The sequence below is a fragment of the Electrona antarctica genome, assembly GCF_951216825.1.
Source record: "Electrona antarctica genome assembly, chromosome: 6".
Lineage (NCBI taxonomy): Eukaryota > Metazoa > Chordata > Actinopteri > Myctophiformes > Myctophidae > Electrona > Electrona antarctica.
This window is the reverse complement of record NC_136811.1, coordinates 41,115,140-41,139,218: the sequence shown is the minus strand read 5'-3', so window position 1 is coordinate 41,139,218 and position 24,079 is coordinate 41,115,140. Positions and strand designations below refer to the sequence as shown.

Below are 24,079 nucleotides of genomic sequence, written 5' to 3'. Positions count from 1 at the left end.
CGCCACAACTTCAACGCAGCGTCCAATTGCGGTGAAACTGCATGCCTATTCCCACTACTAGGCTGAGGAAGAAATGCCACTTGACAGTTTTCAAATCAGCCTCATGGTGGCGCTACAACAGGCCAAGTCGTGTCACACACACACACACACACACACACACACACACACACACACACACACACACACACACACACACACACACACACACACACACACACACACACACAAAAACAAATAAACATGTTTATATTACTCCTAAACATTTTGCCAAACATCACCCACACTCCTATCCTCCTGGTGGAGACCTGTGCCCAGAAGGGCACTTTTTCTAGTTTAAAATACAATGCACCCGAGAGCAAAAAAGTGCTACAAATAGTGCTCCTCTGAGCACAGGTCTCTGCCAGGTCAGGTAGGGTATTGTGGTCCAGCAATGTGGACTTCACAAATCACGATGGAATATGAAAAACCTTTGATCACTTGACTATAGGGATATTGTGTACTGATAGACGTGATATTTGGACACAAGTAGGAGTATTAAAAATGGTGTTGCAAAAATCAGCCTCCTGGTGGCTATAGTAGGGCAATGTTAAAAGGGTGCCATTAATGAAGTGTGAATGTGCGTGCAAAGTGCAAGATGTTGCGCTCATGATTTGCGGCAGACTAACATCTGCTGATGTTAGTCAATTGTGTTTTATCAAGTCCAGAGAGTCAACACAGCCATCTACATCTCACGGACATAGTTACACACCTACGCCCATCAAATTGTCCCTCTGACTGCATTACCCCCAAGCTTCTCAAAGAGGTTTTTGGTGTGGTCGGCCCCAGTGTCCTCCTCCTAATTAATTCCTCCATCACATCCGGCTCTGTCCCCCACTCTCTCAAACATGCCTCTGTTCGCCCTTTATTTAAAAAGCATAATCTTGATGCTTCCCTCCTTTCCAATTTCAGGCCCATTTCCCAGCTCCCCTTTTTGTCCAAAGTCTTGGAGAAAGTTGTCTACTCCCAACTGCAGTGTTTTTTACTATCCCACGGCCTGCATGAGAAGTATCAGTCTGGCTTCAAACCTGGCCACAGCACAGAGACTGCTCTTCTCAGAGTTTTTAATGACCTTATTTTAACAGCCGACTCTGGTACCCCCGCTGCCTTAGTCCTCCTAGATCTTTCGGCCGCTTTTGATACAGTCGACCACACTATTTTATTATCCCGCTTAGAACATCATATTGGCATCTCTGGCACTGCCCTTACATGGTTCCATTCCTACCTTTCTGAGAGAACCTTCTCTGTCCACTTCGCATCACCTGCAGCCCCCCTTTCCTGTGGAGTGCCCCAAGGTTCAATATTGGGTCCTATTTTATTTCTCCTTTATATTGTACCTCTAGGCCCTATACTAGAAAAGCATAACATGGCTTTTCATTGCTATGCCGACGACGTCCAAATTTATATACCGCTCAAATGCCAACTTCCTCACTCTCAACAAAAATAAAACCGAAATTATAATCTTTGACCACCATTCCACCACATCCTCCTGCACCCTAGGTGCTTTAAATGCTAATATACATCCCTTTGTAAAAAACCTTGGTGTCATTTTTGATAAAGATTTTAAATTTAATAAACAAATAAGCTCCGTTGTAAAAACGAGTTTCTTCCAACTTAGAACTATTGCTAAGATCAAGTCGTACCTCCCCCCCAAGCAGCTCGAGATGGTCATCCACACCTTCATTTCCACACGAATTGATTACTGCAATTCTCTGTACACTGGTATCGACCAGGCGTCACTTAGGCGCCTGCAGTTAGTGCAGAATGCAGCTGCCCGTCTTCTCACCGGAACCAAAAAACGAGACCACATCACCCCTGTTCTGGCCTCTCTCCATTGGCTCCCTGTTAAGTTCAGAATAGATTTTACGGTGCTTTTATTTGTTTTTAAATCACTTCACGGTCTCTCTCCCTCCTACCTCTCTGACCTAATTGTGCCCTACGCCCCGTCGAGAGCATTAAGGTCTGCGGACAAGCTGCTGCTGGTCGAGTTCACGACTAGTAAGAGGAGCAGGGGTGATCGTGCTTTTGCGGCTGCGGGCCCCAAACTCTGGAACATATTGCCCCACCATATTAGATCTGCCGAGTCAATTGGGGTTTTTAAATTCCCCCTCAAAACTCATCTGTTCTCCCTCGCCTTTAATTGCACCTGATTTACCTGTATATTGATTTCCAGCTCTGTGCTATTGTATGCTCTGTTTTATATTTTATTGTCTCTTTTCATTGTTTTATATTGCTATGCTGGTCAGCTTTGGCTGTTGTAAAGGTGCTATACAAATAAAGTTTTATTTTATTTTATTTGATCTACCGGGTGATTGTATCCATATGTTTCGAGTAGCTTTATGGAGATGTTGATTCCCATTTATACCAGCAGGACTTGGCACCTGCCAACAGTGCCAACACTAGTATGTGCTGATTACTGTGCTTGATTGGCGAGCCAACTCACCTTACCTGAACCCAGTAGAGAATCCATGGGGTATAAAATATAAATAAATTGAGGCTCAACAGTAACAGTACTGTGTTAGCTACAGTAGCTGTGTGGAGGGATATGTTGTAGGGAAGTATAGGCAGACTAATGATTCTGATTTATGTCAGGTTGTGTTCCCACATTATATTGACTGACATGGATGACAACAGGATGGAAATTCACGCAAGGGCTCAAGGGACACTGGGACGTTTTGAATAGTGACTATACTCCAATGTGTGGGTATGAGATCTACTGTATGTCAGATTACTTTCTGTTTACAGTCATCAGATGAATTCATTTTTTTGGCTGACATAGCTCACAGTGGGGAAAAGAGTCAATGATAAAGGCAAGGAACATTTATTTGTATAGCAAATTTCAACAAGGCTTTACATAAAACATAATTATAATTATATAATAATAATAATAATAATAATAATAATAATAATAATAATAATAATAATAATAATAATAATAATAATAATAATAATAATAATAATAATAATAGGCAGTAGCAAACAGAAAAACGTGTAGCTTTTATTTACAAGAACTGGAAGTAGATTTCAGTTTTCTGTGAGTTTGTTCCAAATACTGTATGTGGTTGGTGCAAAACAACTGATACTGAAGATGAATGCATAGAAAAATATTTTTCCCTTTCTTTTTCAAATCCTGCTGAGACATTCTTTAATCATTGATGAATTCTTAAGGTGATAAAAGGCTGACTTTGATTCCATGACTACACCAATATTTCAAGTTTTAACAGTATTATGATTTCCAAAATGTGTCCCTTGAAGTTACAAATCAATAATTTCATACACAAGACAGAAACTTATTACTAATGCTTTGCAAAGAAACACAAATAAAAACATTTCATTTCTTTCTTTCTTTCTTTCTTTCTTTCTTTCTTTCTTGTAGATTAAAGCCTTTGAACAGGAAGAATACACATTAGCAAACATGCAGAAGTGTGATGCAGGTTTGTTAGCCTACAGTAAATCATATCAATATCTCTTAGCAACCAGTACATCCTCTTTTCTTGGCTGTTCATCCGTCATGGCTATTGGGAAGTCAGGCGAGAAAATAGTCCATTGCAGTTGTCTAACCTGACAAAAAGGCATGGATTTTGTGAGTCTTGTTTGCACATTAATCCGGCCTCTTATACCTTAATTATCTTCTAAGATAATTAATATAATAATTGTTGTGTGAAATGCTGTGAATTAATTACTTGTTTGCATTGATGTTAATAATGTTAGTGAAGCTTGGAAGTGAACCTTTCACTTCCAAGCTTTTGCTGTTAATGAGTATAACATTATAATCTATATCAGTTATTTAATTTGTGTCAACAAAACTCTCCTGTTCTCTTGCATTCTTAATAACATTGTACTGTTTCTCCTGTTAACTTTGAAAAGATTGAGGCCAAACAAACAAACAAACAAACAAACAAACAAACAAAAAAACAAACAAACAAACGATCCAACACCAGGTGACAACCTTGGCATTTAGTAATGATTAATTAACCATTCATTTGTGTCCCTTATTACAGTGTGTAAAAAGTGGATAAGATTGTCATGCTAGAAATTGACCATTTGACCTTTAGATTGCTCGTCAATTCCTTAATTCTTAGACCAAATACTCACCTTGTGAACAGCCGGAGATTAGTTCTCATATATATGTGTAGATTCGTTCTTAATAGGTGGAGATTCGTTCTCATATATAGGTGGAGATTCGTTCTCATATACATGTACATCTTCAGATTCTATAGACACAGGATACAATGACTTGTCTTAATTGATCTTTTCTATATAATTGCCTCGTTGCATTGGCTTGTGTAACCAAGCAAGGAACCAAAAATGAACAGCTTTGCTGGTATTTATGCAAACTCATTGGGAACTGTTCACAAATTATGTTAATGTACAGAATTGTTTCACAGACTTTTTCAAATTGAAAGGTGCTGTAAGTTATATGTATTGTTTTTTGTAACAAAAGTTGTTAAGTTAAAACTATTCCGATCATTACTTAATCATTGCTAGTGTTTGCTCAGTAACAGGGTCTCACATCTCTCCAGCTCTAGTAAACATAATTAACATTTTCCGGTGGGTTACACATTTCTTCCAATCAGTAGTGACAGAGTGACAACACTATAAAGATAAGTTGTCAGCTTGTGTTCCAGTTCCAATTTTGTTTAGACATTGTTTTATCACATGCAATTTCCCTTGTTTATGCTGTGAGTTCTCGCTCCTGATTTGCTGAAATCGGTATTCCGAGAGATCCCTGAGATTGAACACTCGAAAACACCCAACAAACAAAAAATATACGGTATAACTTAAAGATGGAGTGCCATGATTTTTTTCCACCCTAAAACAAGATCATCAGGTATTATTACAATATAAGGGGGAAGAACTTTTTCCAAAAAAGTGTACAGTATTTGTTAAAATCATGCTTTCATGTGGACACGCCCACCAGTTCATTAAGTATGCCTGGTTTGTCTGGTGGGTGGTGATCCACCTGAACTGAAGCCGCACCCACAGCTGTAGTTGTATGATAAAGGGGGAGGGGTTAAGGGGGTTCAGGGTTCAGCCTCTAGAAAGAAAACCTAACTACAAAGTTAATACACCATTGCACATAAAAACAACTCCAGGGTGTCTAATGAAGTACTGTCACCTCATAGACACATGAAAAACTGGAAAAATACAAAAATTATGGCACTCCATCTTTAAAGCACCTTGGTGACAGACCTGTCACCTGCAATGAATCACCACTATAGTTTGTCTCTCTGTTCAGCTATACAAATCAGAAGACATTTTAAAAGGTACTTTCACACTCGATCACCTGACCCCAGGGCCACAAGTCCCTCTGGAGTTACACCAGGGTGAGTCACCCACAGGTTGAAAATGTGTACTGTATATTGTTTAAAATTTTGAATTGCCTTCCTAATAAATACACACAGAGATGTGGATGCGTACTGGATATAATACAATAAAAAGGGGAGAGAGAGAGAGAGAGAGACTGATTGAAGTCCTGAATCCCAAGGATACAGCTGTTATGTGTTGTCAACATTTGTCGGCACACTGTCAATATAAAACTATAGAAAGACAAAGTTAAATTTGCTCCAGGTTGACATGATGTGAGTCTGAAAGCACCTAAAGATATACACGATTTTTTTAAACTGATAATATATTATATATGTTTAAGGAGAAAATTGATATGTTGGATCAGATTAACACTGACCTCTTGGCTTTTGTGCATCACTGGTCCTGCTTGGGCCGCAGGTCTTGCTGTTGGAAGATAGCAAAAATAATGCTACTCATGAGTCATGATCATAAGTCAATAGTATGTAGCATAGATTCACACACCACAATTTGTAACACACACACATGCACACGCACACGCGCGCACACGCACGCACGCACGCACGCACACATATCACCCCTCCCTCTCTCTGTCTGTCTATAATATTTATATTTACCGTACATACTTTGTCCTTACAATGAAGAACCCTGCTATCACAGCCATAAAACATGCAGCTGTTATACCAGCAGCCCCAGCAGCTGAAATGTCATCAGTTGGATGTGGACATGAAATACCTATAAGGAATCCATAAGGATGGAGATTAATTATTTAAACATAGAAATATAGTATCAGTATGTTGTTGTGACTCGACAACCAGGTGGAGCTCTCGCTCGCAATACTACAGCAATAAACACCAACATAGTAGTTTTCTGAACCTACCTATTGAAATAGGTAGGCCTACGCTCTGCAAGGCAAACATACAGTATACTATACTGAGATACATTACATACATTACTTTCTGTATTGTCTGAAATTGATGTTCAAGATCAATAATAGGACAGGAACCAGGATGCTACAGGCTGTGTTGTATTGTTTGTGTCGTTTTGTCTGTTACATAATGCTGTTCATGATAGCACATCACTCATAAACACAATCACCCATAAAACAAACACTGGAAAAAAACAAAACAATTAAATAAAATCACTGATACTTACATCTATTTTCTTTCCACTTACCCAGAACAGTGACAAATGAGGCCTCAGACATGTGATATCTCCGAGTCTTGCTATTAAAGGCCTGACAGCTGTAGTTACCACTCTGACCAATCTTTAAATTCCTTATTATTTCTGGTCCAGTATGAGGAATATTGAGCATATTTCCATTCAGAAACCAGTAAAACATGAGGGCAGTAGGTGTGGAGTCAGCTGAGCAGGTCAGATTGAGGGTTGACCCAGCTGGGCAGGTCAGATTGAGGGTTGACCCATCTTCATATAAGCAGTCTTTTGAAGGGGAAACCTTCATTGTAGTGTTTTCTGGGCCAACTGTAGATTATTTGCATAACACACACAAGCAAAAGAAACGCCAGCCACCAGTACATACTATTAGACAACCAACTGTAGCTGAAGAAGAGCAAGTATTTAGTATGAATATTTAAAAATTGAAACCTTGTTAAGTTGTTATACATTAACACAAGCTGCCAGACAAAGACAGAAACCTAGAAAAATGAGCTCCTTGCAGTGCAGGTCTCCGCCGGGCCAGGTTGCCTATCCAGGGCGTGCAAATTTGTGCTACACGATATATCTTTATCGTATCATGATCTTGATATGAACACGGGCGATATCAGTATCGTGAAAGGGATAAGGCCAAAAGGGATCTCAAACTCAAACGAGGAATAACAGGGACGCTGCGTTTCTCCGCATGTTGCGTTGTTGTTGACGGCCCTATGGCCTATGACAGGGTTTGTGTGTGTGACTGTGTGCCTTAAAGTGCATGCGTGCGTGTGCACACACGCATGTTCCTACCTGCTTCATAGACCTGCACTCACCTTTCATTGAAAATTAATTCCCTATGGCAAACTGCCTAAAGACTTCTGTATGAAAAGCTTGACTAATTATGTCCATTCGTCATTACCGGAGATGACTGACTGACTGACTGACCGACCGACCGACCGACAGACAGACAGGAGTAAAAACATACTCTCCGACCTTTGGTCGTCCAGCCTTTGGCCGCCTGGCCTGGCGGAGACAATAACAAAGCAACTGTTCAGCAAAGAGCACTAAAAAGCAGTGTGAGACATACAGTAAATTGTCTCCATCTAAATATGTTACACCAACTTAATCAAGATAGGAAGTTAAAATATGCAGGTTAATAACTCACAATTGATGTTGAGCTCTACTGGTTCACTGGTATCATTACTGATGGGATTGAACACATGACAAATGAACGGTCCCTGGTCATAGCGGGTCACACTGACTATGGTGAGAGTGGAGCCTCCATCACCAAGCTGAACTCCCTCACTGGCCTCAGAGCTGCCATTGTACCACCGGTAAGAGATGGAGGAACCAGAGGAGACAGAGCAGGTGAGGACTGCTGTGTCATTGAACTCCACATAGTCTGCTTTGTTGGGAGTTATGTCTGCATTGGCGACTTGTGCTATTGGTGAAAAAGATAATGGTTTTCACTTTGAAGCACTTCAATAAGGTAAAATGGTGCATGCAGAAATTGAAAATCAATTCAGCAATTATATTATTAGCCTATTACAAATGATTACACATTTGAAGGCTTAATTGTTACTGTAGCTCCACAATTTCAGTCATTCAGTGTTTGAACTCCAAATTAAAAATATCTGCAAATTCAGAAAGAATCTACTGAATCCAACTCTGGCTGCAAATCCATTCGGAAGATGTTCAAAGTGTTTTAAGTGGCTTCACTGAAAAGAGTGTATGATCATTAGCCTGGCTTGGCCAGCCTCATAGCATGGATTCACTGGGAGGAAGCGTCAGTGAATCCACGTTATGAGTCTGGCCCCGCCAGGCTATATGATCATAGCCTAGTATATTGTACTAAAATCTGCTAAAATTAAAAGAGCGATTTCGCTACTCAGCGATCCAAACATGGTTTTGTGATGAAAACAGTCTACTTTCCCTAGTGGACACAATCTGAGCCCACCACCAAACGTATAAAATGCACTTTTTGGCCAGAAAGGAAAATGTTTCACCAGAAGAAAAAACATGTTTTAGTTACTCCACTCCGCCCTCTACCGATATTGTCAAGAGAAAGACCCCATTCACTGGATTTTTTCTTCCAGTGAAATATTTTCCTTTCTGGCCAAAAAGTGCATTTCATGGTGGGGGGCTCAGAGTGCGTCCACTAGGGAAAGTAGACTTTTTTCATCACAAAACCGTCTTTGTATTGATGAGTAGCAAAATCGTTCTTTTAATTCCCATAGCCATAAGGGAAGTCCTTAATGCTATGGAACAGAGATAATTTTGGCCTATAAAACTCTGATGCTGGCATTCAGCAACCAAAGATATGGCACCCGCATATGTTGCAAGTCTGATCGAAATTTTTAAAGGAAACTAAGTAATAATCTACTTACCGTAGATCATCATATGTGTAGATCCTTCCAACGTTGATTCATTCGTATCAAAACTGACGGTGTATTCTCCACTGTCCTTAAACATCAGATTTCTGAGCTCCAGTGATACAGGAGGAGTTGTGTTCAAGGTGATCCTGTCTTCATAATCTGGTGCAACATAAATTACTACACCTGTACTAGTTGAGGAAATTATTAAAGTCTTCTGAAAACTCCATCTTACTGATACAATTGGTTGATTGACTGTTGTGATGAACATCACACTCCCTCCCAATGTTTCATTCAGTAGATTGTCTGGTAGAACTCCATGGCTTAAACCTGGAGGAGATAGTTTAAGCAATAACGTTCTGTTAAAAGTGTACATTAATATCACACTGCACACATGATATTAGGATAAGCTATCTTTGTTTATAAACTATTATAGATAATGAACATGTATTTCCGACATGGATAATATCTTAAATTAACGTCTCATTGTAGCCCATATAGGCCTACTATTATTATACTATTAGGCCTACTATTATTCCACCCCCTTTTAAGTTGTTTATTAATTATTTATGTGAACATATATAACCTTGTGATCCCTCTCTTCGTATCTTAGTTATGTACTCAATAGAGCACCGAAGTCCTGACGTCACTGTCAGTAGAGGGCGTCAGTCCTCAGGTTCGTGTACTTTTTATTTGCATTGTAATCTCCATAGGGGGATTTTAGATCGCCTCATATAAGAACTGTGTTTGAAAAATAAACCGATCACCCCGGCCTTTTCACTCATATGGATATGAAGCATCGACTGAAGGTGGACATTTACAAATATACCCAAAGAGTAACAAAATAAGCGTTAGAAACGAGCCAAACAACCCAGAGACTACTGTAGTATATTGATAACCCATATACACATAATACACTTAAAATGATGTAGTCTATATCCTGTAGAACTCAGCCTGAGCAAGGCTATGTGTTACCCCTTGTCTCCTTCCCTTTGTTGAGACAAATAGGCCTGATCTGATGTTATGTATAGGCAACATGCCATGGCACAAATATACATTCTTACTGCACACAGATGTATTGCACCCACAGCATAATGTTAAGTACAAGTATAAGTATAAGGTTAAGTATGGCTGCACCCAAGGTAATGCTTATGGTACATGCTATTGGAGAAAACACATGGACACAGTCCAGGCTGGACTTCTACTACTGATGTGCACCCACAGTTCTGCCGGCCTGAGGTCAAATAGGTCATAGGGTTCCCAGGCTATGTTGGAAAGCTTATCAATGGAGGTGACTACCATCATAATATATTCTATTATCTTGAGACCTTCCTTAGTTACAGCCTTGGTTACGTATTGGTAATGGACACACACACACACACACACACACACACACACACACACACACACACACACACACACACACACACACACACACACACACACACACACACACACACACACACACACACACACACACTCACATGTTCACATGCATTTAGTGCATGTGAATAGACACCCCGTATATAAGCACCTCATTTTCCTCCGTACTTTGCTTCTCAGAGAATATCTTCCTGTTTAGTCATGATTTGGAATGCTTATTGATGTCCTGTAATAAAACTCTAAATTGGAAAGAAAGGACATTGCCTGGACTGCCTCTCTTTTTTGTATAACCTGCCTGGTATATATATCCACCTATTATCAACACTCAATTTACTACACTACATTTACGGGTAGAAGGGTGGCTGCATCTGCCCGTCGCACAACATAAAATGAATGCTAATTACGTTTATTTTTATTTTTATTTTATTGATACTTAATGTTTCGTGGTTAGTATGAGTCGAGTCACCACCAGCTGAGCTTACGTCAACGAGGAATCTCAGGAACGCAATGGGTTGACAGCTGGACGTGACGTATATTAGCAGCGACATTGCCTTCATATGTAGTTTCAAGGCTTTTGCGGCCACATTAATTCCATTTTCTCCAGAAACTGGCTGTATCAAATACATCATTAACGACGCACAGCCTCCCCTGACAGAAAGGCCGGGGTGGTCGGTTTATTTTTCAAACACAGTTCTTATATGAAGCGACCTAAATTCCCCCTATGGAGATTACAATGCAAATTAAAAAATGAACATGAACCTGTGTATTGACGCCCTCTACTGAAAGTGACGTCAGACTTCGGTGCTCTATCTATTGGTTTTATACCTGTATATACTGTATGTTGTTTGTACTGTATGTCTGGCCTCGTGGGAAGAGATGGTGGGTGGATGGGGAGGATTGGGAAGGGAGTTCTTTTTGTGAAACTTAATTGCATATGATGTCATGCTCACACTCTTTGAATAAAGTTTATTTAAAACAAAAAAGAAAGACAATTTGGTACATATCCCTTAAGGCTATATGGGACTCTCCACTTCCTGCGCTCACTTGAAATACTCACAGCCTGGCGACTTCTGCTAAAATTAAAAGAACGATTTCGCTACTCACCGATCCAAACATGGTTTTGTGATGAAAACAGTCTACTTTCCCTAGTGGACACAATCTGAGCCCACCACCAAACGTATAAAATGCACTTTTTGGCCAGAAAGGAAAATGTTTCACCACAAGAAAAAATATGTTTTAGTTACTCCACTCCGCCCTCTACTGATATTGTCAAGAGAAAGACCCCATTCACTGGATTTATTCTTCCAGTGAAATATTTTCCTTTCTGGCCAAAAAGTGCATTTCATGGTGGGGGGCTCAGAGTGCGTCCACTAGGGAAAGTAGACTTTTTTCATCACAAAACCGTCTTTGTATTGATGAGTAGCAAAATCGTTCTTTTAATTCCCATAGCCATAAGGGAAGTCCTTAATGCTATGGAACAGAAATAATTTTGGCCTATAAAACTCTGATGCTGGCATTCAGCAACCAAAGATATGGCACCTGCATATGTTGCAAGTCTGATCGAACCCTACAAACCCTCCCGCACGCTCAGATCAGCCAACGCAGGGAAGCTGGAAGTACCTTAACTAAAAACACAGGGACAATTGCTCCACATGTCCCAAACATCTCCCTTCTGGCTCCAAAACTATGGAATGCACTTCCCATTGCAATCAGAACTGCAGACTCACTCCCAATCTGAAAAGTCTGAAAAGCCACCTCTTCAGACTCTTCTTTGCCCGTAGCACTTGCCGTAGCACTTGCCCTATCCCCTTACAGGCGTATGCAAAGGCTCAACTTATGTAACTTAGATAGGATTTTATGTAGATATAGCAAATATGCTTATATAGATATTCCACTGTTAGGTTCTTAGCTTACAGTATGTATGATTCATGATAACTATTTGTATGCCCAAATTGTAAATTGTAACTAGGTCATACAATATGTTTTTCCCCATGAAAACTCATGACACAACTCACACACATCTGCCTATACTAAATGTTACGCGGTTTTCTTCTAAACACTTTTACTCCTGAATTTGTCTAAAAGTCACACAATGTTCACATATTGTGGTTGTATCTCTCATGTTTTAGCTATGTTCTGCTATGTATTTCAGTATTTGTAAGCTGTAGGGTGAAAACAAGAACCAGCTGCTTTAATTTTTGCGGCGGTGGTACAACCTTAGCCTGGGTAAACCCCTCCCCCCTCGTCAGATTTGCATTCTGCCTGCGGAATGAAATGTTGTCCAGCAGGGGGAGTGGGTTTACCCAGGCTAGTACAACCTGGCCTGGCTGAAAACCTCCCAGTTAGATCAATGTTTAAATGATGAAGTTGTAGCATAGTATAGACGGACTGCTGCTGCTATATTATTATCACAACATGAAGTTATACCATGATGTCGACCTAAATGGCGTTATGAACAAGGATAGGATGATAAACATGAAGCGCTGTCTGTCCGTTGTGCATTTGTGCCCCCCCCCCCCCCCCCCCCCTTATGCCCCCCCTCCCACCACCACTCTCAGGTAGCACATTCTCAAAATCATTATATATCGCACCTCACGCACAGCTGTCGGTTGTAGTGTTGACATTGGCTTGGCAGTATTAAAGAACATCTCTTATATGTGTCAAAATCGCGGGGGTCTGCGGTAGTCTGTGTGGGGGGTCCGCGCATTAAATCAGCGGGTGTGCTCTCATGCAGGTATACGCTGTTTAGCTGCGCTGCACTGTTATGCTGAAATTAATTAGCCTAAAGAATTCTGAGGCATCATGGCGGCGGGGTTTGCGCGACCGTTTAGACGATGGCATTAAAAGTGTCTGGTTTCGTAGAGACAGAACTACTCGTCAGTATGACTAGCATGTCGGTCTGTCGTCTAGATTTCATGGGCATTGTATAACCAGCAGCTTTACAAGCAGCTGGTAAAAATTGTAGACTACAATGCAGAAACCAGTATACAAGAGAGAAAAACACGGGAGGCCGGGTCCCTTTGAGACTTTCACCGGCCGGCCTCCTCAGCTCCTCCCTTCCCGTTCGGCACAACGTCCAACCCCCCCACCCCCCACTCGTCTCACTTGTACTGGTTTTATTCTCACTTGTACTGTAACGTATATCCTACTATTACTATTAATTCCTCAGTATATATTTTCCATGCAATGACATAAATAATCTACTTACCATAGATCACCATATGCGTAGATCCTTCCAACGGTGATCCAACCGTATCAAAACTGACGGTGTATTCTCCACTGTCATTAAACATCAGATTTCTGAGCTCCAGTGATACAGGACTTGTGTTCAAGGTGATCCTGTCTTCATAATCTGGTGCAACATAAATTACTACACCTGTACTAGTTGAGGCAATTATTAAAGTCAGAGTATTTACATCATTAATAAAACTCCATCTTATTGATATAATTGGTTGATTGACTGTTGTGATGAACATCACACTCCCTCCCAATGTTTCATTCAGTAGATTGTCTGGTAGAACTCCTGCTCCATGGCTTAAACCTGGAGGAGATAGTTTAAGCAATAACGTTCTGTTAAAAGTGTACATTAATATCACACTGCACACATGATATTAGGATAAGCTATCTTTGTTTATAAACTATTATAGATAATGAACATGTATTTCCGACATGGATAATAGCTTAAATTAACGTCTCATTGTAGCCCATATAGGCCTACTATGATTATGATAAAAAATGATAGACAGGATGAACTATTGCTTACAATTTAAATGTATAATTAAGCTAAATACACTCAGCTAGACCTACTTCAACCGGTAACAAGACAACTCACCCCTTTTCTGTTTTCCTCCCGGAATTTTCCCCAGTGAGGGGTGGGAGAGGCTGGACAGCTAGACTTTGAATTTCTCTAACTATAAACTTTCACGACAGCAGACAGCCTAAGTACAAATATATTTATGAAAAGCTACTACAGTGAAGTCTGTTCACAGAAGTTGTTGTAGGCTATGTGGGGATTATATGACGAGGTACCATTTGAGTGGGAAAAACCTTACATATACTAAATAATACTACATTGTTTATAGGGTCAATATAAGTAAAATAATATAGCCTTTCCACAGGAGTATCTTTTTATATTTTTCCAAAAAGAATACAAACAGCCAATAGCATATTACAAAGTTATCCCCCTCACTGGGGAAAATTCCGGGAGGAAAAACGGGCAAGCACCGGGGTGAGTTGTCCAGTATTCCTTCAACCTGAATACAAATTTAAACTGCATAATGAAATGCAGGATTAATTAAATATGTCTGTGTTAAAACATTGTGATGAGATTGCGAATTCTTAAAGTATAGGCCTAAAGGTTAGGTTTGTCTTTTTCCCCCACTAAAGTTAGAGCAGAAGTTTGAAAGATACAGTACACTACATTGCATTTTAGGGTGATGATTTATTCAACTTTTTTCTCAGTTTTCTCAGTATTAAAGCATTTCAGTTTCCTTGCACCCAGTATTACATTTCATTACTAAAAGGTTACATGGTTATATAATGAAGGGAAATTTGGGCAATGTCATCAGACATGCATGGCTAATCATAATACTCAGTTCAAGGTGCTTACCTGTAAAAGACAGAAATACTGGAAGCATACAAATCAAATGTAAGGAATTCATCGCTCAATCTTCTGTTCAGCTCGGGCGGTGAAAGATTAAAGTGACACAATCATGTTGTGTTGAGTAAATAAATAACTGTACCTAGCACTGCCCCTGCAGACCTCAATTGTGTGAAAATCTGCACCATCTCACCATCTAGTGGTGTAATATATGTGAGCCCATTGCCAGTTTATAGGGTTAGGGTTAGTGACATACAGACATATGATACCCATGACACCCTCAAGCAACTTGGAATTAATTTGGAAATCAAGGTCGCAGAGAATCTGGAGTAAGAGTGAGAAGCATTGAATCCAATTAAGTTGCTTGAAGTTCAGTGTGAATTGGATGTCATCTGCTGGTGTTTTACAAGTCAATACAACCGTCTGCCAAGAGACTGTAGAACAATTCATGCTTCCATAGTTGACAAGCGTTATGGATATGCTAATTTCCTTTTTCAGTAGGACTTGGCACTGGTGTGCTGCTGATCATGTTATTACTGTGCTAGCTTGATTGGCCAGCCAACTCACCTCTGACCTGAAGATAATCTATGGGGTGGTATTGTCAAAAGGAAGATAAGAGACACCAGACGCAAAACAATGCAGACAAGCTGACCGGTATCAAACCTGGGTTTCAATTGACCTTATGCAGACCGCATCCATCTTGCCAGCAAGGTGCTAACTTCCCATTGACAGCCCATTCATCCAAACAGAAAAGCCCTGTCTAATTGTGTTAAACAATGTCAAACATTGCAGCTGTACGAAAAGCTTGAATTATCCACTTTCTATCGTTATCCACTTTCTGAAAGTGTTTGTTTCATAAAACTCCACTGTAGACATGTTATGAGTTACTTCCGTCAAGCAATTAGTTCAGCCGCGCCCGGCAGCCAGCAAAAACTAGAGTTCTCAACAGGCCCGAAAATTAAGGCCCAGCCCTACCTGGGCCCTCATCAAACCCTGTACACTCAAGACACTGCCCCACACTGCCACGGTAAGGCTATACTGGTCTGTGTTGATTTCCAGGGCAGATCCTCCCAGTCCGCACGCAGCTGGCGGCATGTGTCGGTCGGCAAGCGGCAGCTGGCGGCATGTGCCGGCGGCAGCTGGCGGCATGTGCCGGTCGGCAAGCGGCAGCTGGCGGCATGTGCCGGTCGGCAAGCGGCAGCTGGCGGCATGTGCCGGCGGCAGCTGGCGGCATGTGCCGGCACCTGGCAGCAGCTGGCGGCATCGCCGCTGGCGGCCAGCACCACCGGCAGATCTGCTGGTCCGCACGGCAGCTGGCGTCTCGGCCAGTGCCATCCGGCAGCACGGAGGAGGGAAATAATATATAAATAAATAAATAAATAGATAAATAGATAAATGAAGATAGATAGATAGATAGATAGATAGATAGATAGATAGATAGATAGATAGATAGATAGATAGATAGATAGATAGATAGATAGATAGATGCACTCGCACTCGCTGTCCCTCAAATGAAAAGGTTGCGTGCACGCATCCGCCTGGGTGACGGCAGACTGCTGGGTGAACGCTGGCGTTTTGGCATGGGGGATCAGATCAACATATGGAATGAATTATCTTATGGAGATCTAAGGGTGGCACTGTGGCAGTGGGGGTAGTGTCTTGAATGTACAGGGTGAGGGCCCAGGTAGGGCCGGGCCTTAATTTTCTGTTGAGAACTCTAGTTTTTGCCGACTGCTGGGCGTGGCTGCACTAATGCATCTAGGTGATGATCCAGTCTTCTCCGTGTATGGCTATCCAGGGTTTGATGAAATCAGTGTCGTGATCTTATGGAGACGGCCTTATGGTGGCGTGACATGTCACGAGGTGTGATGTCATGAGGCCTGAGTAGATTACATAGATTAGATAGAGACAATTTGAAAGTGAAATATCCCTTTAACTATTGTTATTTATAGAAATTGTCTTTGTACAAAACGCAATTGGACACTGCGTTCATGATTCGAGGCATTTTGTTAAAAAATCTGCCTCCTGGTGGCTCTATGACAGGTCCAAGTGAAACATTTGGGACAGAGGTTCTACTCTGGCATCCAGGGAGTGTGTGCACAGTTTCACTTTGATTGAGCCAACAGACGTACCAGTGTGCAACCACCTTTCTAAGTGTCAGTTTTTGGAAGCGCTCGTTATCAGTAAAAAGCAACCTCCTGCTGCCTCCTGAGAACGAAAATACATCGCTTGGATGCACCTGGGACGTATCCGGCTCAGTGATGTATGATGTATCCCAAGGTCATCGGGGTTTGGGGTCTCGCGAACATCATACTCCTCACTCGGGTGACCCAGCCGGGGTGATCAAGTCCCGACTTACGTCCCAGTAGTTACCCTCGATCAGACCCACTAGGGAAAGACCAGGGCCACACAATCCGTTGGATCCACTCCGGAACTACTCTGCCGGGACTGGGACGCACAATTCTGGCATGTGGAGGGACTAGGCTCTGTGGGTTGACTCCTGTCCGAGCCCCTCCTACGTCTCACCAGGTCCACTCCTGCTCTCACCAGGAGTACCGCCAGGACCTGTGCGTTCCACCAGACTTTCTTGAGCCGCAATGGTTCTGCAGGCTCCACCTGGGCAATGGTGGTACTGCAGGCTCCGCTTGCGGCTCGAATGGCCCTCCTAAAGGCCTCATCGAAGGTTTTTGGGCTTCCTCCTCACGGAGGATGCAGGCTGGGGCGCCAACCCATACTTCTCCCGGGGGGGCCGTCTACATTCCGACTGTCACCCGTCTCTCCGGTGGTCACCAGACTATACCTGGTTGTCACATAGTCTATTCCTATGAGTTACTATGAATAGAATACCTCAGAACGAAAATACATTGCTTGGATGCACCTGGGATGTATCCTCAGTGATGTATCCCTGCATTATGTGCAAATCAAAACAGGTGGTACGCAATACGCATGGGCCGTTGAGTGATCTTCAAGATATTGATATCGTGTGTGTGTGTGTGTGTGTGTGTGTGTGTGTGCCACAGTTTGTTACTGTAAAACCACGGTATGGGAACAGGTAGTAGATCAAGCCTGGTGATTAAACTCACCAAGATGTGTGTTTCTAACCATAATGATAGTTTGCCCAGCATCTACACTTGCAGCAGTCGGCCTACTGTCAGTGCATTGATCACCAGTACTGCAAAAGACCAGCAGGGGGCATCACAGGATGCTTCATGGGAAGGGAGAACAAAATAATTTGAATTAATAATAATAATACCGTAGTAATACTACTACTACTACTACTACTACTACTACTACTGTGGCCGAACGGATAGCGGCGCGGTCTTGATACCGGAAGGTTCCTAGTTCAAATCCACGTTAAAATTACCACCGCTGAAGTGCCCTTGAACAAGGCATTGAACCACTACGATGAAATGTGTTCTATGAGCAGGGCCTGGCTGGAAACAAGTTCTTGAGCTTAGCCCAGATACCCTGGGTAAATATAGATATCATTTCATTTCATTTCACTACTACTATTACTACTACTACTACTACTACTACTACTACTACTAATAATAATAATAATAATAATAATAATAATACATTTTGAAGTTACAAAAAAGAAGAAGAAAAAGAAGAAGAAGAAGAAGAAAAAGAAGGAAGTAATTAGTACCATCCCTTCAAATGTAACATCATGTAACAATGCAGAAGTATAAGGCGGTTTCAATTATAAAGTAGTGTATTTTAATATATAAGTTGAATCACCTGTCAGACTCATGACTGTGGAGTTTTCCAGCTTGGTGACGTGGTTCCCTGCTGTGCAGGTATAGTTTCCAGTGTTTTTTTCTTCCATTCTCTCTATGACATACAAGGATCTATTAACGTGGGTCTCGTTTCCATTGAACATCCAGCTGAAGGTGGCAGCTGGGACAGAGTCTGCTCTGCAGTGCAGGGTTACTCTCTGGCCAGGTGGCGGTGCTCTCGGCCCAATAATTGACAGGTTGTGTGGTCCAACTGCACACAGCAAAGAGGAACTTGTTAGGAGGTGTTGGTATGAGAGTCCTTTCCTTATCAGGATTGAACTTTCAATTGTTTATTGCCATGTCAACATGATTGAGTGGGATATAATTTGGTGAGCTCACATTATACTAACCAGAGACACCTCAGTACATAAACACACAATACACACACCAAGAGGATACTATTCATATTGTTGCACTTATTGTCACTTGAGTAGTCTATTCCACTATTTAATTTCAAGCTGTAGCTATACACATACATCTGGCGGAGTCAGGTTAATACACATAGGGAATGTGTGGATTTAGAAGCAAAGATGACGAAATGATCAAAACATTGTATTTACTCCACATTTAGAATAATAAGCCTAACAAAGCATTTTCATTTAAGACCCCACTATGACCTTAAGTCAGGAAGCGTGCTACCGCTATGTGTGTGTGTGTGTGTGTGTGTGTGTGTGTGTGTGTGTGTGTGTGTGTGTGTGTGTGCGTGCGTGTGCGTGCGTGCGTGCGTGCGTGCGTGTGTGTGTTTCCGTTTCCCAGCAGGGCTCATATACTCACAGTTGACTGTGAGGTTATGGCCTGCAGTCATGGTGCTGACTGGGTTGCTGACTCGACACTGATAGTAGCCGTGGTTGGCACCGTGGACAGGGTTCATGAAGACTGTTCGTTTGTCCATGGAGAAGGTGAGTGTGTCAGTAGGCTGTAGAGGCTGGCTATCCTTCAGCCACTCTCTGGTGCTGACGGAGCCAGTGGCATCACAAGTTAGGTTGGTGGAGCTCCTGTCTTCTATGAGGGTGGCTGCAGGGCTGGTGATTGAGACACGTGAGATCATGGCTGGAAGGAGATGCGCACTTAGTTTGACAACAACACAACATGATTCCAATAAGAAGAAAAAAATTGTATAACTACAAAATGTTCATTTTTCAAGAAATGAAAAATACATGTTTTCAGGAAATGAAGAAAACCTTATATTTTTTAAACAATGCAATACTGCCTCATCAAAGTTGGTATTGTGACTTTGTATATTGTCAATTACTTGCATGAGAGGTGATGGAGTTAGCTGCTTTAGCAGACAGTTTGAGGGTCCAATGGAGTTAAGAGGTTTTGTCCGAAGCGCTTTTTAATACTGTTCAATAGTACTGATTTATGGGGGAAGAAATAGAGTTAGGTGGTTTCCTCCCGACAGCTACGACATATGGTTTTAATTTCATTGAAAGAGATCGTAATATCAAAGGGATATATAATAAACAAACACATTGTTTTAATTTAAATAATAAAAGCCATTAACATTCTTCTGTAGCCTACAATAAAAATCTCTAATGACAAAACAGGGTAACAGACAAACAAAGATGACAATAAATAAAGGGCGTAAAAACCTACTTTAAAAGAAGTGACACAGGTTTTTGTTTGTTTTTTTTAGGTTGGACAGACCCACAGACAGACTTAACCACTGTCATCCTGTAGTCCCTATTTAGGGTGTCACTTTCAAACACTTTCAAAAAAATGTAAAAAAGAATTGAAGATCTACAGGCTCATGACACGTCGCACTCTGAGTTTATAGATTGGATATTTTTTATACTTTTATGAAGTTGTGAAAAAACTTGAAACATAAAAAGATGAAATATGGAGAGAAGTTCTCTGCCCGAAATCGACAATATACTGTAGCAGACCCACCACATTGAGAGTGATAGTTCCCTGTAAGATCTGCGCTGCACCGTCTGGTATGATGTGGACACTGTACTGTCCACTGTCCCTCACCGCCAGGTTCCTGAGCTCCAAAGAGCCAGTGGTTCGCTGCAGCGTGATCCTGCTGGCGTAGCCGGCTCCCGTTTCGTTGACACTGGTGGATTTAATGATGTTCACACCTGTGAAGTTCCAGCTGACGGAGAGGAAGGGCTTTGCTGGAGGGCTGAGGGTGGTGGTGAACGTCACCGTGCTTCCCACAGCCACGCTCAGAGGTCCCACCGGTAGGATGCTCTGACCCACACACATACCTAAAGAGAGGAACGAGAGCAAAGAGAGTTTTGGACTTGTTTTACCGTTTGTTGGCTGGTGAACAGCACTGTGTAACCTATAGGTGACTCATGATCATCCTGAGTCACCTATAGGTGAGAAATGACCTTTGACACAATCAAAATGTCTCAATAGAAGAGCTAGGAGAGAACATACAACCACCCCAGTTGTATACGTTTGATTGTATTAATATATCTACCATACAGATTGGACAAAATGACATTTTATTCATTAAAAAAAGTTACACTGTAAGGCATTAACCGCTTTCAACCTCCTTAGTTTGACCGTTATTATTTGGATGAAAGAAACAAAGAAACAAAAATAATATTGATAATTGTCCTGAAACTAATTAATATAAATTTGAATAACAATCTACTGTTATACTAATGAAAGCACATAATTATATTCGAGCAGAAGTAACTTCACTTAGCAAGTATTTCAGGGAATGACATTAGATGTTGTCTTCATACAATAAAAAAAGAAAGAATGTGGGGAAAAAATTGTTGACACCCTATTAAATTAATTATTTATATTCAAAAGAATTAGAAATATAATAAGCATACCTGACAAAATAAGAATTATAGCTGTTCTAATCATCTTGCAGTCTGGTAGTGATGCTTGGCGAGGTTGCTCGTGCTCTCTTGTGGACTTTTCAGGGATGAAAGATGACTTGTGGGTGAACCCTGTTCTTTTATTGTCCAAAACTCAGTGGAAGCCCAGGTCCAGCCCCTCTTCTCAATACTGAGGAGCCCAGACAATGTTTACGATACTACTATGTACATATAGTGAAATGCCCGTGGGTTTATCTCCCACCAGAGAGTTGTTGAGGTTCAGGTTGAGGAACTCTGCTGGGATAATTGGTTTTGTAAAAATGCCCTGGGATCAAAGAGGCGGTCATTCTTATGTAGAAGATGCAGACTGGTTGAAAGGGACACATTCTCACTCACTTAAAGGCATGTAAACATGAACATAAATTCTTGACTCGTAAATCCACATCCCTATGATAATCGAAAGTAAGAAATATATATAATTAAAGAATGAAACCATAGACATTGTGACAATTAGCCCAATATGCAACTACAGACTAGGGTTTGACGATGCTTTCTCCTCATTTCAGCACTCCACATGAATGCTTATTGACCATTACATCCAGGAAGGCCACCTCTGTTTACATTTCAAGCTTGAAGTTGAACAGTAACAGTATAATCAAGTGTAACTCGCAATAATTGCAATAGCAGAATATCCTTACATTTATGTATAGTCAACATCACAAGAAAATATTAGTGTGATAAACTCCCACACACTGTACAATAAATAGTGGGGTTGTGTCATTGTGTCTTACAAGGTTATTGTGCGTCATGTTTATGAGCTCTTAAGTGGGTGTGTATTGGGAAGAGGCAGTCACCCGTAGCATTCCAAGAGCCGGATCAAAGCCATTACAGGTCAAGGTATGAACAGGTTGGAGACACACTGCCTCTGCCAGACACATCCTCAGAAACAGATGACTAATTTTAATATGTCTGAGTATCAAGACTTTGCTTTAAACATTACTACATACATCTGATGAATGCAAAGATACTGAAAAGAATATAATAAGTGAACATTTACTATATATTTTTTTTAATATGTAGTTATTTCTTTAAAATAAGCCTCTATCACTGTATGCATCATCATAGTATCTACAGTAAACACAGACCTTTAGGAATGCTGTGATCTGATGTAAGACTCACCATAGATAGGCCAAATACAATGTGGCATTGTTTAACACTGTGTTGCATTGGCCAACCATGACTCCATCCATGTGTTTGAACATATAGGAGATTCAACTTAAGTCGCTGTGTGTCTAACCAATAAAGGTAGAGTGATTCATATCCTGAGGCCACTAGAAACAATGTCCTATTCAAAGACAAAGAACAAACAATGTATGTTTGTCTGTTTAGTCCCTGCCCTGATATAACATGAGTCCATAATCGGTGCAGACATTAACAGAGTACTGTAATTGAGTGCTTTATTCTAGTAGAAACCAAGTGATTTGTAAAAAGTATGTTTTTATTTAAAGTTTTAATCACAATATGGAAACAATACAATACAAATATCACGTGCAATATATACTGTAGATACATTTGGATAGGTACTTAGTACAGTATATTCTTAGACATAGGAACTTTATTACACAAATCAAAATATAGCCAGGTCTGTTTTACACCAGCGTTCACAAACATTACCAACATAAACTATTGTAGCCACAACTATTCAGTTTAACACACGCACGCACGCACGCACGCACGCACGCACGCACGCGCACACACACACACACACACACACACACACACACACACACACACACACACACACACATCCATCCCTTAGAAACTGCATCCATTGCAGTTTTTAATAACATTTTGGTGGTGGGGTTAAACAAGATGACAGCATTCGGTATGTTCTAAAGCTTATTGAGCACATGCAGGTAAAGATAATAATTATAGGCTTGTATACGTATTTAAGTCACATTCTGTTTAAGTCAGTTATTCTGCAATATTTACATGCAGAAAATGCCATTCTAAAATGTGCATATCTAGACAGACACTGACAAATGCACAAGACCTTTGTACTAAAATGGCATAAGGCTGCAGTTGTATAAATGCTGTATCATTATGGTTGTATTGGTGTTATATTAATGATTGTCCTCTCAGCCAGGCAACCAGGTATGCGTCCATATAATATCAAGGTACACGTACTGGAATTACCCCTTTTCTTTTTTTCTTAGTTGTTCTCAGATAAGGCACAAATGATTGAAAATCCCTTTGAAAATTAATTATGTTATTAAATAAAATATACATTCTATTTCATTTATTTCTATTTATAATTTGGTTAGTGATCAGGCCATTCTCTTTATTTTGCTTGGCTTAATTATTTAAGGGAATATAAAGGGCAAATACTCTAATTGATAACTGATTGTGAATCCTAGTTAAAGGTACAGTAACTATGGTTAAAAAGGGATTTATTTTTTCTTTCTCATAAGACTTTCTTTTCTTTCTTTCTTTTTTTCAATTTTGATCCAGAAACCTTTTGGTCGTGTTACATTTTCCTGTAAGGGGAAAAGAATATATTTAATTATTAGAATAAAGATGGTGAATTTGATTGGCTTGATCCTACAACTAATGATGCATTCATGCAGCCTATAGGCCTATAATATATACCGGTATCTATTTCCCTCTCTC

The 24,079-nt window shown here is 40.8% G+C and overlaps 1 protein-coding gene across 1 annotated transcript; it reads right to left on the bottom strand.

The window, feature by feature from the left end:
* Nucleotides 1–17,975: 17,975 nt before the first annotated feature.
* On the bottom strand, nucleotides 17,976–21,756 carry LOC306925080 (cell adhesion molecule CEACAM1-like; the record flags this gene model as incomplete). The annotated part of the gene is made up of 5 exons (XM_079503761.1): nucleotides 17,976–18,022; nucleotides 18,592–18,840; nucleotides 19,404–19,679; nucleotides 20,561–20,839; nucleotides 21,672–21,756. 5 exons carry the CDS (start codon nucleotides 21,754–21,756, stop codon nucleotides 17,976–17,978), a joined length of 936 nt encoding a protein of 311 aa, XP_079359887.1.
* Between the last annotated feature and the right edge of the window lie 2,323 nt (nucleotides 21,757–24,079).